We start from the raw sequence: 17,072 nt of genomic DNA, 5'->3' as shown, positions 1-17,072 counted from the left end.
GAAATCATGTTGAACTTTCTCCAAAATAAAATCTCTCAGAAATTTTATAAAGCACAAATTACATGTGCTGTTTCCTGAATAAAGAGGTATCTTGTCTCCTCAAATATAGTTTATCTATCATGTCTAACTTATGTAGTTAATCATAAAGAGTGTCTTTTCTATTGAACAAGCTTTCAATCATTAAGAAGTATTTCTGAAATGCCTACTATGTAATCTCTACTGTTCTGGGTGCTGGGAATTAATCAATTAATTCCATGGTGGAAAAAAAACCCAAGACAGTGCCTGTTTCTTTTTTTAATATATAAATCAATATGTATGTGTAATTAAAGACAAAGACAGAGATGAAGTATATATAAAAAGATAGATATCTCCAGGACTATAACATAAAGTTATAAAGCAGTGAATTAGCCATGAGTAAATCTTGAAGGTATCATGAAGAGAAGAACAAATGCTTTTGTCCTAAGAGGACATCAGCATACCTCGATGCTGTCTTTATTCCCTGGGTGATTCTGAGGTGCAGGAGCGCCCTGGGCCATTTCAGGGATCTTCAGCAAGAACAAAATGCATATCCAGTAGAAATTGGTGAATATATACTCAATAATTTCTATAATTGTAATCACACTGGCCCCACAAAATAGGCCCAGCTGACCACCAACATCTGCTGTAATAAAGCCAATAAAGAAAGTGAATAAATCATGCTTATTCCATAAAAAGCAAATTAAACATTACTAGATTTTAAATTATTTGAAGCTAAGATGTTAATAACAGCTGATATATGAATATGAGCTCATGGTATTAAGTTTAGCATAAATAATGCAGTAGCAATAAATAATACCTTGAAGTAACAGTCACATAATTATCTCAATAAAGGGAGTGAAAGAAAACATAAATTCTATTTCCAAAAATATAACTCAAGGACTTTAGGGGGTATTAAATCTCAGCAAATTCATAAAACATCCTAGACAATCACACATTCATTTCTAAGTGGAGAACAGAATGGAGAACAGAAATTGGACACTAGGACAGCCTGACTGGTTAATGATACTTTCCAGAAACAAATTTCCAAGCAGTTTATGACCTCAAGTGTCCAAACAATTTCTTTGTAAGCATTTGCAGTATATCATTGAACTAAGATGTATGAACACAGTACTGCCTTCTTTTTAACAAGTTTTTAAGCATCCAAAAGTCTTTATTGTTTGTGCTTTTTTGTGGTAAAATGTATAGAATAAAATTAGCCATGTTAGTCAGTTTTAAGTGTACAATTCTGTGGCATTAAGTATATTCCCATTGTCATAAAATTATCACCAGCATCTGTCTCCAGAACTTTCTCATCTTCCCCAGCAGAAACTCCGTTCCGTTCCGTTCCGTCGCTCAGTCGTGTCCGACTCTATGCGACCCCGTGGACTGTAGCCTACCAGGCTTCCCGGTCCATGGGATTCTCCAGGCAAGAATACTGGAGTGGGTTACCGTTGCCTTCTCCAGGGGATCTTCCCGACCCAGGGATCGAACCCGGGTCTCCCGCATTGGAGGCAGACGCTTTAACCTCTGAGCCACCAGGGAAGCCCAAGCAGAAACTCAGTCCTCATTAAATACTGACTCATCACTGCCCCCTCCGCTAGTCCCTTGCACCCACCACCCTATTTTTTGTCTCTGTGAATCTGACTCCTCAAACACTGCCTTCGTAAATAGGTTACATTACTAATCTTTTCCTCCTTGCCCTGAGCCATTCTTAGGACAATGTTATTTTTGTAAGGCCTGGCGATGGATTGAGTATGAAAGTGAAAGTTGCTCAGTCCTATCCGACTCTATGTGACCCCATAGACTATACAGTCCATGGAATTTTCCAGGCCAGAATACTGGAGTAGGTAGCCATTTACTTTTCCAGGGGATCTTCCCAACCCAGGAATCGAACCCAGGTCTCCAACATCGTAGGTGGATTCTTTACCAGCTGAGCTACCAGGGAAGCCCATTCAAGAGCACTGAGGATTCTGCAGTGTGTTGAGGAGATTGCCCCAGCCACCAGGGTTTGACCGTGGTCACTTAACCTGACTCTGATTCCTGTTCTGTCTGTTCCACAACCTCCTCTGAGAGACAGTGAGATCTGGAATTCAGCAGTTGAGTTTGCCAAGGACTGAATGATGGAGGAGCACAAACAGGTGGTGGTTGTAACTTAAATGCAGATTTTTACTTTTTCAGGTTCTTTGCAGCCCAGTCTGGGTGGAATTTGGTGCAGAGGTCAGTGAGGCTGATGTTCAACCCAGACATGAGTTTAGATACATCTGAGTGAAGGAAGATGCTGAGTGACCATGAAACCGTGCACGTGCACTGTACTGTGAGCAATCATGTCTGATTCTTTGCAACCCCATGGGCTGTAGCCCATCAGGTTCCTCTGTTGTCCACAGAGTTTTCCAGGCAAGAATACTGGAAGGAGTTGCCATTTCTTTCTCCAGGGGATCTTTTGAACCCAGAGATGGAACTCATGTCTCTTGAGTCTCCTACATTGGCAGGTGATTCTTTACCACTGCGCCACCTGGGAAGTCCATGAGCCCTGCCTTATTTGTGAGTACCCTGCTGCATTTGCTGGAGACATGTCCAGGGACTAGAATGGTGTCAGATTTACATGACAAGTGAATGACAAGCACCATGGATTATTTTTCTCCATTGATAAGCTAAACCTTAAATATGAAAGGAAAATGATAGAAATTTTAAAAAATTGAGGAACAGACATTTCTACAAAGAAGACATGCAGATGGCTAACAAACACATGAGACGATGCTCAACATCACTCATTATCAGAGAAATGCAAAATCAAAACCATGAGGTACCATCTCATGCTGGTCAGAATGGCTGCCATCAAAAAGTCTACAAACAATAAATGCTGGAGAGGGTATGGAGAAAAGGGAAACCCTCTTACACTGTAGGTGGGAATGCAAACTATTACAGCCACTATGGAGAACAGTGTGGAGATTCCTTAAAAAACTGGAAATAGAACTGCCGTATGACGCAGCAACCCCATAACTGGGCATACACACCAAGGAAACCAGAATTGAAAGAGACATGTGTACCCCAATTTTCATTGAAGCACAGTTTACAATAGCTACGACATGGAAGCAACCTAGATGTCCATCAGCAGATGAATGGATAAGAAAGTTGTGGTGCATATACATAGTGGAATATCACTCAGCTGTTAAAAAGAATGCATTTGAGTCAGTTCTAATGAGGTGGATGAAACTGGAGCCGATTATACAGAGTGAAGTAAGTCAGAAAGGAAAACACCAATACAGTATACTAACGCATATATATGGAATTTAGAAAGATGGTAACGATGACCCTATATGCAAGGTAACAAAAGAAACACAGATGTAAAGAACAGACTTTTGGACTCCGTGTGAGAAGGCGAGGGTGGGATGATTTGGGAGAATAGCAGTGAAACATGCATATTACCATATGTGAAATAGATGACCAGTGCAAGTTTGATGCATGAAATAGGGCACTCAAAGTTGGTGCACTGGGACAACCCAGAGGGAGGGGATGGGGAGGGAAGAGGGTGGGGGGTTCAGGATGGGGCGACACATGCACACCCATGGCTGATTCATGTCAATGTGTGTCAAAAACCACCAGAAAATTTAAAGTAATTAGCCTTCAATTAAAATAGATAAATTAAAAAAAAATTGAGGAACAGCTAGATAAAACTTACCAAGTAACTCAGAGACACTCACTGCTTTTTGCTGCTGGGTTATCTTATAGTTTAAGTCACTATAGTTTATTTCAATATTCACAAGATTCTCCCTGCGGATAAAACAGAGTTAATTGAGCTAAAAATTGTCAGTTCAATTTTTTTTTCAGCTTTTAAATTACTTCCTCTTTTTTAGTTACTCATATAAACATTGTCCCCACTCAAACATGTGCAATATAATTAAATTTATCTGTCTTTGATATTTGCCAAATTTCAATCATATGAAAAGAAATCTATAGTTTCTGCTGATATTTTTTACTTTGTCATTTTGACCGTGTACTTGAGGTAGGTGGGCAAGTGTATTTTACCAAACAGTTTGGTATCTTATTTTGTACCTTTAAAATATTTAGACCTAAGGTATGTTGCCCTCTTTACAGCATCAAACCTTTCTTCTATCACCAGTCACATCCACAACTGGGTGTTGTTTTTGCTTTGGCTCTGTCTCTTCATTCTTCCGGAGTTATGATCTCCTGTAGCATATTGGGTACCTACCGACCTGGGGAGTTCATCTTTCAGTGTCCTATCTTTTTGCCTTTTCATACTGTTCATGGGGTTCTCAAGGCAAGAATACTGAAGTGGTTTGCCATTCCCTTCTCCAGTGGACTACATTCTAAATCAGATTGATTATATTCTTTGCACCCAAAGATGGAGAAGCTCTATACAGTCAGCAAAAACAAGACTGGGAGCTGATTGTGGCTCAGATCATGCACTCCTTATTATCAAATTCAGACTTGCCAAATTGAAGAAAGTAGGGAAAACCACTAGACCATTCAGGTATGACCTAAATCATATCACTTATGATTATACAGTGGCAGTGAGAAATAGATTTAAGGGACTAGATCTGATAGATAGAGTGCATGATGAACTCTGGACAGAGTTCCGTGACATTGTACAGGAGACAGGGATCAAGACCATCCCCAAGAAAAAGAAATGCAAAAGGGCAAAATGGTTGTCTGAGGATGTATTACAAATAGCTGTGAAAAGAAGAGAAGCGAAAAGCAAAGGAGAAAAGGAAAGATATTCCCATTTGAATGCAGAGTTCCAAAGAATAGCAAGGAGAGATAAGGAAGCCTTCCTCAGTGATCAATGCAAAGAAATAGAGGAAAACAATAGAATGGGAAAGACTAGAGATCTCTTCAAGAAAATTAGAGATACCAAGGGAAATTTTCATGCAAAGATGGGCTCAATAAAGGACAGAAATTGTATGGACCTCACAGAAGCAGAAGATATTAAGAAGAGATAGCAGGAATACACAGAAGAACTGTACAAAAAGATCTTCACGACCAGTTAATAATGAGGGTGTGATCATTAACCTAGAGCCAGACATCCTGGAATGTGAAGTCAAGTGGGCCTTAGGAAGCATTACTATGAACAAAGCTAGTGGAAGTGAAGGAATTCCAGTTAAGCCATTTCAAATCCTAAAAGATGATGCTGTGAAAGTGTGGCACTCAATATGCCAGCCAATTTGGAAACCTCAGCAGTGGCCACAGGACTGGAAAATGTCAGTTTTCATTGCAATCGCAAAGAAAGGCAATGCCAAAGAATGCTCAAACTATCGCACAATCACGCTCATCTCACATGCTAGTAAAGTAATGCTCAAAACTCTCCAAGCCAGGCTTCAATAATATGTGAACTGTGAACTTCCAGATGTTCAAGTTGGTTTTAGAAAAGGCAGAGCAACTGGAGATGAAACTGCCAACATCCACTGGATCATCAAGAAAGCAAGAGCGTTCTAGAAAACATCTACTTCTGCTTTATTGACTATGCCAAAGTCTTTGACTGTGTGGATCACAATAAACTGTGGAATATTTTTCAAGAGATGGGAATACCAGACCACCTGACCTGCCTCTTGATAAATCTGAAGGCAGGTCAGGAAGCAACAGTTAGAACTGGACATGGAACAACAGACTGGTTCCAAATAGGCAAAGGAGTATGTCAAGGCTGTATATTGTCACCCTGCTTATTTAACTTATATGCAGAGTACATCATGAGAAATGCTGGACTGGAAGAAGCACAAGCTTGGAATCAAGATTGTCGGGAGAAATATCAATAACCTCAGATATGCAGATGACACCATTCTTATGGCAGAAAGTGAAGAAGAACTAAAGAACTTCTTGATGCAATTGAAAGAGGAGAGTGAAACAGTTGACTTAAGGCTGAACATTCAGAAAACTAGGATCATGGCATCCAATCCTATCACTTCATGGCAAATAGATGGGGAAGCAGTGGAAACATGGCTTACTTTATTTTGGGGGGCTCCAAAATCACTGCAGCTGGTGACTGCAGCCACGAAATTAAAAGATGCTTACTCCTTGGAAGGAAAGTTATGACCAACCTAGACAGCATATTAAAAAGCAGAGACATTACTTTGCCAGCAAAGTTCGGTCTTGTCAAGGCTATGATTTTTGCAGTAGTCATGTATGGATGTGAGAGTTGGACTATAAAGAAAGCTGATCACCGAAGAACTGATGCTTTTGAACTGTGGTGTTGGAGAAGACTCTTGAGAGTCCCTTGGACTGCAAGGAATCCAACCAGTTCATCCTAAAGGAGATCAGTTCTGAGTGTTCACTCGAAGGACTAATGCTAAAGCTGAAACTCCAGTACTTTGGCCACTTAATGCGAAGAACTGACTCATTGGAAAAGACCCTAATGTTGGGAAAGATTGAAGGCAGGAGGAGAAGGGGACGACAGAGGATGAGATGGTTGGATGGCATCACCGATTCAATGGACATGAGTTTGGGTAAACTCTGGGAGCTGGTGACGGAGAGGGAGGCCTGGCATGCAGCGGGATTGTAAAAAGTCGGACATGACTGAGCAACTGAACTGAACTGAACTATGTTGCCCTCTGTTTCCCTGGGGTCCCCCCACATTAGGAGAGGTTCTGACCACTTTTTGTGACAGTCTTAGCTGACTTCTTCTATTCTCAGCCTTTATTCTAACACGGTAGCCCTCACAGGCACAGACAGAAGGTTTGGCAAATGGTCTTTTAATTCCCATTCGACAAAGGTAGTACTTATTTTTGTCTCAGAAGTTGTTTAGTATTGAATTAGACATGACATTTTGTTCAGTGCTAATCACTATAACTTCATTTTGAACACATTCATGTCATGTTGGTATTTAGGGAAAATAATTTTTTTCCTGATCTAATAACTTTTCTGTGCTTCATTTCTGAAAAACTGGAAAAAGACATTAAAAGTAAATATCTACTGAGTATATGATTTACAAATGCTTGAGTGTGTATCTAACTTTAATTCAAATCTGGGTCCTGTTCTTTGTGACTTATGTGGTCCTGGAGAAACCACCTTCTTTTCCTGAGTTTTGGTTGCTTCTTCTGTAGTCAGGATTTCAGTGCTGTGGCAAGAAGCACTTAAATAATATATTCAAAGAACTGACACAGAACATGCATATATTGTGCTTTTAATAAATGATAGTCATTTACCTTACATCATTAGTATTTTTGGCAGAGACTGTTTTCTCAGTATTTTCTGGAAATCTTTATATGCAGCCAGAGTGGCTAAATAACTATTTTGAAATAACTTTTATGTACCCATACTATCTTCAGCCCAGACACCACCTTGAACTTCATTAATACACCAGATTTCCTCTTGGTATTCTACTTGATGTTCACCAGATATTTCCAATATTCCAAGTCAAACTTTAGATATTTCCTCATTTTTAATGCAATAACACTGCACAGCTAATCCATCAGTAAGTATTTGCTTTACCTTCAAATATACCCAGAATCCAACCTCTCACCCATCCACTGAGACCACCTTTGCCTAAACCTCCATCATCTCTCACCTGGATTTTTCCAATCGCTTTCTGGTTTCTCCTTCTGCTTCTGACCTTAGTGTACTCCATCTCAACAGATACTCACCCTCCACTCTTCACACAAGAACCAAGGAAATACTTTTGCAACTTCCAAATCTTATCACTTTCCTGCTGAGAGCTACCCAGAGACTCGCCCTCTGTGGCGTTATGAGATTTCTGTCTACCACTGACCTGTTCACGGTGACTGATGCTTGGCCATCCTTGGCTATCATCTACTCTGCCTCTTGCCACACCAATTTCCAGGCTATTCTACCCACATATAAGGTGCACTATCAGTCTCGGACTTTTCTTGTCATGTGGTTTTCCTTCCTGAAGTGCCTTTTCCCCATTAATGTTGAGACCAGCTCTTATATTGCTGTCAGTTAAGTTCAGTGGCTCAGTTGTGTCCGACTCTCTGTGACCCCATGAATCACAGCACACCAGGCCTCCCTGTCCATCACCAACTCCCGGAGTTCACTCAAACTTATGTCCATTGAGTCGGTGATGCCATCCAGCCATCTCATTCTCTGTCGTCCCCTTCTCCTCCTGCCCCCAATCCCTCCCAGCATCAGAGTCTTTTCCAGTGAGATAACTCGTCACATGAGGTGGCCAAAGTATTGGAGTTTTGGCTTTAGCATCAGTCCTTCCAATGAACACCCAGGACTGATCTAGCAATTTTCAAAGTGTGGTCATAGACCCCTACCGTGCATGCCTGCTTAGTCGCTCATAAACTGTAGCCTGCCAGGCTCCTCTGTCCATGGGAATCTCCAGGCCAGAATACTGGAGTAGGTTGTCATGCCATCCTCCAGGAGGTCTTCCTGACCCAGGGATGGAACCCACACCTTGTTTATTGCAGGTGGATTCTTTACCACTTGAGCCATCAGGGAAGCCCACACAGACCCCTAGGGGTCCCTGTTATCTCTTTTGGAAGTTCACAAGGTCAAAATTATTTTCATAAAATACTGACATGTTATCTAATATTTCCACTATGATTATTATTTCAAGAAAGCTGCAGTAGCCACTTTTGATATGGAACGTCATTTTCTTTTTTTTTTTAATTTTATTTTTAATTTTTATTGGAGGCTAATTATTTTGCAATATTATATTGGTTGGTTTTGCCATACATGGACATGAATCCGCCCCGGATATACATGAGTTCCCCCTCCCGAACCCCCCCTCCCACCTCCCTCCTCCTCTTATCCTCCCTCTGGGTCATCCCCGCATACCAGCCCCGAGCATCCTGTAACATGCATCGACCCTGAACTGGTAATTCGTTTCACATAAGATAATATACATGTTTCAGTGCCATTCTCCCAAACCATCCCACCCTCACCCTCTCCCACAGAGTCCCAAAGACTGTTTTATACATCTGTGTCTCTTTTGCTGTCTCGTATACAGGGTTATCCTTTGCATCTTTCTAAATTCCATATATATGCGTTAGTATACTGTATTGGTGTTTTTCTTTCTGGCTTACTTCACTCTGTATAATAGGCTCTAGTTTCATCCACCTCATTAGAACTGGTTCAAATGCATTCTTTTTAATGGCTGAGTTATACTCCATTGTGTATATGTACCAAAACTTTCTTATCCATTTGTCTGCAGATGGACATCTAGGTTGCTTCCATGTCCTGGCTCTTATAAACAATGCTTCAATGAACATTGGAGTACATGTGTCTCTTTCACTTCTGGTTTCCTCGGTGTGTATGCCCCGGAGTGTGATTGCTGGATCATATGGCAGTTCTATTTCCAGTGTTTTGAGGAATCTCCACACTGTTCTCCATAGTGGCTGTACTAGTTTGCATTCCCACCAACAGTGTAAGAGGGTTCCCTTCTCTCCACACCCTCTCCAGCATTTATTGCATGTAGACTTTTGGATAGCAGCCATTCTGACTGGTGTGAAATGGTATCTCATTGTGGTTTTGATTTGCATTTCTCTGATTATGAGGGATGTTGAGCATTTTTTCATGTGTTTGTTAGCCATCTGTATGTCTTTTTTGGAGAAATGTCTATTTAGTTCTTTGGCCCATTTTTTGATTGGGTCATTTATTTTTCTGGAATTGAGCTGCAGGAGCTGTTTGTATATTTTGGCGATTAATCCTTTATCAGTTGTTTCATTTGCTATTATTTTCTCCCATTCTGCAGGCTGTCTTTTCACCTTGCTTATAGTTTCCTTTGCTGTGCAGAAGCTTTTGATTTTAATTAGGTCCCATTTGTTTATTTTTGCTTTTATTTCCAATATTCTGGGAGGTGGGTCATGGAGGATCCTGCTGTGATTTATGTCAGAGAGTGTTTTGCCTACGTTCTCCTCTAGGAGTTTTATAGTATCTGGTCTTACATTTAGCTCTCTAATCCATTCTGAGTTTATTTTGGTGTATGGTGTTAGGAAGTGTTCTAGTTTCATTCTTTTACAAGTGGCTGACCAGTTTTCCCATCACCACTTGTTAAAGAGACTGTCTTTTCTCCATTTTATATTCTTGCCTCCTTTGTCAAAGATGAGGTGTCCATAGGTGCGTGGATTTATCTCTGGGCTTTCTATTTTGTTCCATTGATCTATATTTATGTCTTTATGCCAGTACCATATTGTCTTGATGACTGTGGCTTTGTAAGAGAGCCTGAAGTCCGGCAGGTTAATTCCCCCAGTTCCATTTTTCTTCCTCAAGATTGCTTTGGCTATTCGAGGTTTTTTGTATTTCCATTCAAATTGTGAGATTATTTGTTCTAGTTCTGGGGAAAATATCGTTGGTAGCTTGATAGGGATTGCATTGAATGTATAAATTACTTTGGGTAGTATACTCATTTTTGCAATATTTATTCTCCCAATCCACGAACACAGTATATTTCTCCATGTATTAGTGTCCTCTTTGATTACTTTCACTAGTGTTTTACAGAACTGTTCAACTTTGGCTTCTTCAGCTTTACTGGTTGGGGCATAGGCTTGGATTACTGTAATATTGAATGGTTTGCCTTGGAAACGAACAGAAATCATTCAAGTACTGCATTTCGGACTCTTTTGTTGACCATGATGGCTACTCCATTTCTTCTAAGGGATTCCTGACCACAGTAGTAGATATAATGGTCATCTGAGTTAAATTCACCCATTCCAGTCCATTTTAATTCACTGATTCCTAGAATGTCGATGTTCACTCTTGTCATCTCCTGTTTGACCACTTCCAATTTGCCTTGATTCATGGACCTAACATTCCAAGTTCCTATGCAATATTGCTCTTTACAGCATCGGACCTTGCTTCTATCACCAGTCACATCCACAATTGGGTATTGGTTTTGCTTTGGCTCCATCCCTTTATTCCTTCTGGAGTTATTTCTCCACTGATCACCAGTAGCATACTGGGCACCTACCGACCTGGGGAATTCTTCATTCAGTATCCTATCATTTTGCCTTTTGATACTGTTCATGGGGTTCTCAAGGCAAGAATACTGAAGTGGTTTGCCATTCCCTTCTCCAGTGGACCACATTCAGCTGTGGTCCATGTGATCAGATCGACTAGTTTTCTGTGATTATGATTTCAGTGTGTCTGCCCTCTGATGCCCCCTCACAATACCTACCGTCTTATTTGGGTTTCTCTTCCTTGGTTGTGGGATATCTCTTCATAGCTGCTCCAGCAAAGCGCAGCTGGTGTACCTTACCTTGGACAAGGGGTATCTCCTCAGGGTCGCCCCTCCTGACCTTGAAAGTGGAGTAGCTCCTCTCGGCCCTCCTGCACCCACGCAGCCACCACCTATTGGACGTGGGGTAGCTCCTCTCGGCCGCTGGCCCTGGCCTCGGGCCTGGGGTAGCTCCTCTCAGCCACGCTTCTGTGCATGGTCGGTTTATAGTTTTCTATGTACAAGTCTTTTGTTTCCTTAGGTAAATATATTCCTAAGTATTTAATTCTTTTCGTTGCAACAGTGAATGGAGTAGTTTCCTTAATTTCTCTTTCTATTTTCTCATTATTAGTGTATAGGAATGCAAGGGATTTCTGTGTGTTGATTTTATATCCTGCAACTTTACTGTATTCATTGATTAGCTCTAGTAGTTTTCTGGTAGAGTCTTTAGGGTTTTCTGTGTAGAGGATCATGTCATCAGAGAACAGTGAAAGTTTTACTTCTTCTTTTCCAATTTGTATTCCTTTCATGTCTTTTTCTGCTCTGATTGCTGTAGCCAAAACTTCCAGAACTATGTTGAATAGTAGTGGGGAGAGTGGGCACCCTTGTCTTGTTCCTGACTTTAGGGAAAATGCTTTCAGTTTTTCACCGTTGAGGATAATGTTTGCTGTGGGTTTGTCATATATAGCTTTTATTATGTTGAGATATGTCCCTTCTATTCCCACTTTCTGGAGGGTTTTTATCATAAATGGATGTTGAATTTTGTCTAAGGCTTTCTCTGCATCTATTGAGATAATCATATGATTTTTATTTTTCAGTTTGTTAATGTGGTGTATTACGTTGATTGATTTGCGGATATTGAAGAATCCTTGCATTCCTGGGATAAAGCCCACTTGGTCATGATGTATGATCTTCTTAATGTGTTGTTGGATTCTGATTGCTAGAATTTTGTCAAGGATTTTTGCATCTATGTTCATCAGTGATATTGGCCTGTAGTTTTCTTTTTTTGTGGGGTCTTTACCAGGTTTTGGGATTAGTGTGATGGTGGCCTCATAGAATGAGTTTGGAAATGTCCCTTCCTCAGCAATTTTCTGGAAGAGTTTGAGTAGAATAGGTGTTAGCTCGTCTCTAAATTTTTGGTAGAATTCAGCTGTGAAGTCCTCTGGACCTGGGCTTTTGTTTGCTGGAAGATTTCTGATTACAGCCTCTAGTTCCGTGCTTGTGATGGGTTTGTTCAGATTTTCTATTTCTTCCTGGTTCAGTTTTGGAAAGTTGTACTTTTCTAGGAATTTGTCCATTTCTTCCAGATTATTCATTTTATTGCCATATAATTGCTGATAGTATTCTCTAATAATCCTTTGTATTTCTGTGTTGTCGGTTGTGATCTCTCCATTTTCATTTCTAATTTTATTGATTTGGTTCTTCTCCCTTTGTTTCTTGATGAGTCTGGCTACTGGTTTGTCAATTTTATTTACCTTCTCAAAGCTTTTGGCTTTGTTGATTTTTGCTATGGTGTCTTTTGTTTCTTTTACATTTATCTCTGCCCTAATTTTTACGATTTCTTTCCTTCTACTAACCCTGGGGTTCTTCATTTCTTCCTTTTCTAGTTTCTTTAGATGTGAAAGTGAAAGTGAAGTCACTCAGTCGTGTCCGACTCTTTGTGACCCCATGGACTGTTGCCTACCAGGCTCCTCCGTCTGTGGGATTCTCCAGGCAAGAGTACTGGAGTGTGTTGCCATTTAGGGTTAGGTTATTTAGTTGACTTTTTTCTTGTTTCTTGAGGTGTGCCTGTATTGCTATGAACTTCCCCCTTAGCACTGTTTTTACAGTGTCCCAGATGTTTTGGGTTGTTGTGTTTTCATTTTCATTCACTTCTATACATACTTTGATTTCTCTTTTGATTTCTTCTATGATTTGTTCATTATTTAGCAGCGTGTTGTTCAGCCTCCATATGTTGGCATTTTTAATGGTTTTTCTCCCGTAATTGAGATCTAATCTTACTGCATTGTGGTCAGAAAAGATGCTTGGAATGATTTCAATTTTTTTGAATTTACCAAGGCTAGATTTATGGCCCAGGATGTGATCTATCCTGGAAAAGGTTCCGTGTGCACTTGAGAAAAAGGTGAAATTCATTGTTTTGGGATGAAATGTCCTATAGATATCTATTAGGTCTAACTGGTCTATTGTATCATTTAAAGTTTGTGTTTCCTTGTTAATTTTCTGTTTAGTTGATCTATCCATAGATGTAAGTGGGGTATTAAAATCTCCCACTATTATTGCATTGTTGTTAATTTCCCCTTTCATACTTGTTAGTAACTGTCTTACATATTGTGGTGCTCCTATGTTGGGTGCATAAATATTTATAATTGTTATGTCTTCTTCTTGGATTGATCCTTTGATCATTATGTAGTTTCCTTCTTTGTCTCTTTTCACAGCCTTTGTTTTAAAGTCTATTTTATCTGATATGAGTATTGCTACTCCTGCTTTCTTTTGGTCTCTATTTGCATGGAATATCTTTTTCCAGCCCTTCACTTTCAGTCTGTATGTGTCCCTCGTTTTGAGGTGGGTCTCTTGTAGACAATATATATGGGGTTCTTGTTTTTGTATCCATTTATCCAGCCTTTGTCTTTTGGTTGGGGCATTCAACCCATTTACATTTAGGGTAATTATTGATAAGTATGATCCTGTTGCCATTTTCTTTATTGCTTTGGGTTCGAGTTTATACACCTTTTCTGTGTTTCCTGTCTAGAGAAGATCCTTTAGCATTTGTTGAAGAGCTGGTTTGGTGATTCTGAATTCTCTCAGCTTTTGCTTGTCTGTAAAACTTTTGATTTCTCCTTCATATTTGAATGAGATCCTTGCTGGGTACAGTAATCTGAGCTGTAGGTTATTTTCTTTCATCACTTTAAGTATGTCTAGCCATTCCCTCCTGGCCTGAAGAGTTTCTGTTGAAAGATCAGCTCTTATCCTTATAGGAATCCCCTTGTGTGTTATTTGCTGCTTTTCCCTTGCTGCTTTTAATATTTGTTCTTTGTATTTGATCTTTGTTAATTTGATTAATGTGTCTTGGAGTATTTCGCCTTGGGTTTATCCTGTTGGGGAATCTCTGGGTTTCTTGGACTTGGGTGATTATTTCTTTCCCCATTTTAGGGAACTTTTTAACTCCTCAAGTATTCTCTCATGGTCTTTCTTTTTGTCTTCTTGGACTCCTATGATTTGAATGTTGGAGCGTTTAACATTGTCCCAGAGATCTCTAATATTGTACTCATTTCTTTTAATTCATTTTTCTTTTTTCCTCTCTGTTTCATTTATTTCTACAATTCTGTCTTCTAGCTCACTTATCCTGTCTTCTGCCTCTGTTATTCTACTGTTTGTTCCCTCCAGAGTGTTTCTGATCTCCTCTATTGCATTATTCATTGTATATTGACTCTTTTTTATTTCCTCTAAGTCCTTATTAAACCTTTCTTACATCTTCTCAATCCTTTTCTCCAGGTTATTCATCTGTAACTCCATTTTGCTTTCAAGATTTTGAATCATTTTCACCATCAAAATTCCAAATTCTTTATCAGGTAGATTCCCTATATCTTCCTCTTTTGTTTGTGTTGGTGGGCATTTATGTTGTTCCTTTACTTGCTGGGTATTTCTCTGCCTCTTCATCTTGCTTATATTGCTTTGCTTGGGGTGGCCTTTCCCTCTTCTGGCCGTTTGTGGAGTTCTCTTTATTATGTAGTTTCCTTGCTGTGTGTAGGGTTGGACGGGTGACTTGTCAAGGTTCCCTGGTTAGGGAAGCTTGTGTAGGTGTTCTGGTGGGTGGAGCTGGATTTCTTCTCTCTGGAGTGCAATGTAGTGTCCAGTAATGAGTTATGAGATGTCAGTGGGTTTGGAGTGACTTTGGGCAGCCTGTATATTGAAACTCAGGGCTATTTTCCTGTGTTGCTGGAGAATTTGTGTGGTATGTCTTGCTCTGGAACTTGTTGACCCTTGGGTGGTGCTTTGTTTTAGTGTAGGTATGGAGGCGTTAGAGAAGGAAACGGCAACCCACTCCAGTGTTCTTGCCTGGGGAATCCCAGGGATGGGGGAGCCTGGTGGGCTTCTCTCTGTGGGGTCACACAGAGTCGGACATGACTGAAGTGACTCAGCAGCAGCAGCAGCAGCATGGAGGCGTTTGATGAGCTCTTATCGATTAATGTTCCCTGGAGTCAGGAGTTCTCTGGTGTTCTCAGGATTCGGGCTTAAGCCTCTTGCCCCTGGTTTTTGGTCTTATTCTTGGAGTAGTCTCCAGACTTCTCTATCTGTCATTTCCAAGGTGGTTCCCTCTGTTTTAGCTTCTGTTTGCTGGTCTCTTCAGTGTGTAATTTCAGCCCTGATATTAGGGGGCGGGTGGACACTTTTTAAGGCTCAGTTGTTCAGTCTTGTTCTGGGAAGGGAGGAACACTGCAGACAAATATCTCTGGTGTCTGTGGGGAGTGCTCGCAGCTTCTCAGCCACACTGGGTTTCCCCCTGCTCACAGCGTGTGTGTTGTCCCAGTCTACAGTGCACAGGCTCTAGATTGCTCTGCTGGGAACTGTCCGAGGCCGGTGCTGGGTTGTATGCACTTCCCAGGTCTGAGCGTCTCAAGTTCAGTTTCTCGGGTACTCCACAAAGGCGCAGACTTGGCTGGGTCTGCGTTTTGTGCCTTCCCCTGTCCGAGCAGCTCAGGTGACCAGGTGTTTGGTTAGCACGTTCGCTGCAACTTATCGCCTCCCCAGTCCCTGCCACTCGGTTTTCTGGGTGTACAACCGGCACACCTTCTCAGGTGGATATCGACTGGCCTGAGCCCAAGAAGTCTTGATTAGCAACAAACCTGCCTGCAGTTTGTAGCGGATGCCTTTCTGGGGCCACGGTTGCCCCCTCCGGCTCTGGCTGACCTCCCTGCCTGTCTCGGTGGGGGATGGGGGATGCACCGACCGCAACCAGCTTGCTCTGCTCAGTCCTTTGTTCTGTGAGTGGGGCTGGCGGAGTCTTAGGTCAGAGCTTTCCGCCTTTTCGTGGGGAAGCTATCCCAGTCTGCTTTGCTATCCCCTGTTAGATCTCTTAGATTGTTCTCGCGGCATTCAAGCCCAGTCCTCTCTCTAAGCAGTTCAGCCAGCTCCTCCCTGCCCAGCCCCCACTTGCTAATGGCGTATGCAGGCATCTGCCCTGCTTCTCCACTGGGAGTTACTGTTTAGTGGGTAATCTGTGGGTTTTAATTGTTTCTTTCTTTTTTCCTCCTGGTTATGTGGCCCTCTGAGGTTCCAAGGCTCACCACAGACTAGCCAGTGAGAATGTTTCCTGGTGTTTGGAAACTTCTCTTTTTTTAAAGCCTCCCTTCTCAGGATGGAGCTCCGTCCTTACCTCTTTTGCCTCTCTTTTAATCTTTTATGTTTTTTCCTACCTCCTTTTGAAGACAATTGGCTGATTTTCTGGGTGCCTGATGTCCTCTGCCAGCATTCAGAAGTTGTTTTGTGAACTTTATTCCACGTTCAAATGTTCTTTTGATGAATTTGTGGGGGAGAGAGTGGTCTCACCGTCCTATTCCTCCGCCATCTTGTTCCTTCTTCTGGAACATCATTTTCACTTGAAGGAATGGCTGACAAACTATGGTTCTTAAGAATGTGAAATTTGGCAGAGATTTTCACAATAATAAACAAAATGAGCTTGTTGCATCAGGAGAATAACTGATAAGACTTGAGGTCAATAATAAATTTTAAGCTTTTAACTTTTATGCTAAAGTTAAAATATTGGAAAATTTATGTCTGCTACGACGAGCTTGATAACTCAATTTTTAAAGACTTTTATGATAGGAAATTGAGAAGGCAATGGCAATCCACTCCAGTGTTCTTGCCTGGAGAATCCCAGGTATGGTGGAGTCTGGAGGGCTGCTGTCTATGGGGTCTCACAGAG

General features: G+C 41.0%; 1 protein-coding gene across 1 annotated transcript in view; it reads right to left on the bottom strand.

Moving 5' to 3' along the window:
• Nucleotides 1-239: 239 nt before the first annotated feature.
• The window catches only part of ASIC5 (acid sensing ion channel subunit family member 5), a 49,438-nt gene continuing 32,605 nt past the window's right edge, over nucleotides 240-17,072 (bottom strand). Inside the window, exons 11-12 of the mRNA XM_088827856.1 lie at nucleotides 3,698-3,789; nucleotides 240-661 (exon numbers count right to left, since the gene is read on the bottom strand). Of these exons, the coding sequence (XP_088683982.1) occupies nucleotides 471-661; nucleotides 3,698-3,789 (283 nt within the window). The 3' untranslated portion in view covers nucleotides 240-470. The remainder of the gene's footprint in view (nucleotides 662-3,697; nucleotides 3,790-17,072) is intronic.

This window comes from Moschus berezovskii, chromosome 19, assembly GCF_049115385.1.
Source record: "Moschus berezovskii isolate FMDL1 chromosome 19, NW_MosBer_1.0, whole genome shotgun sequence".
NCBI lineage: Eukaryota > Metazoa > Chordata > Mammalia > Artiodactyla > Moschidae > Moschus > Moschus berezovskii.
The sequence above is the reverse complement of the archived record's forward strand: the minus strand, read 5'-3'. Positions and strand labels throughout refer to the sequence as shown.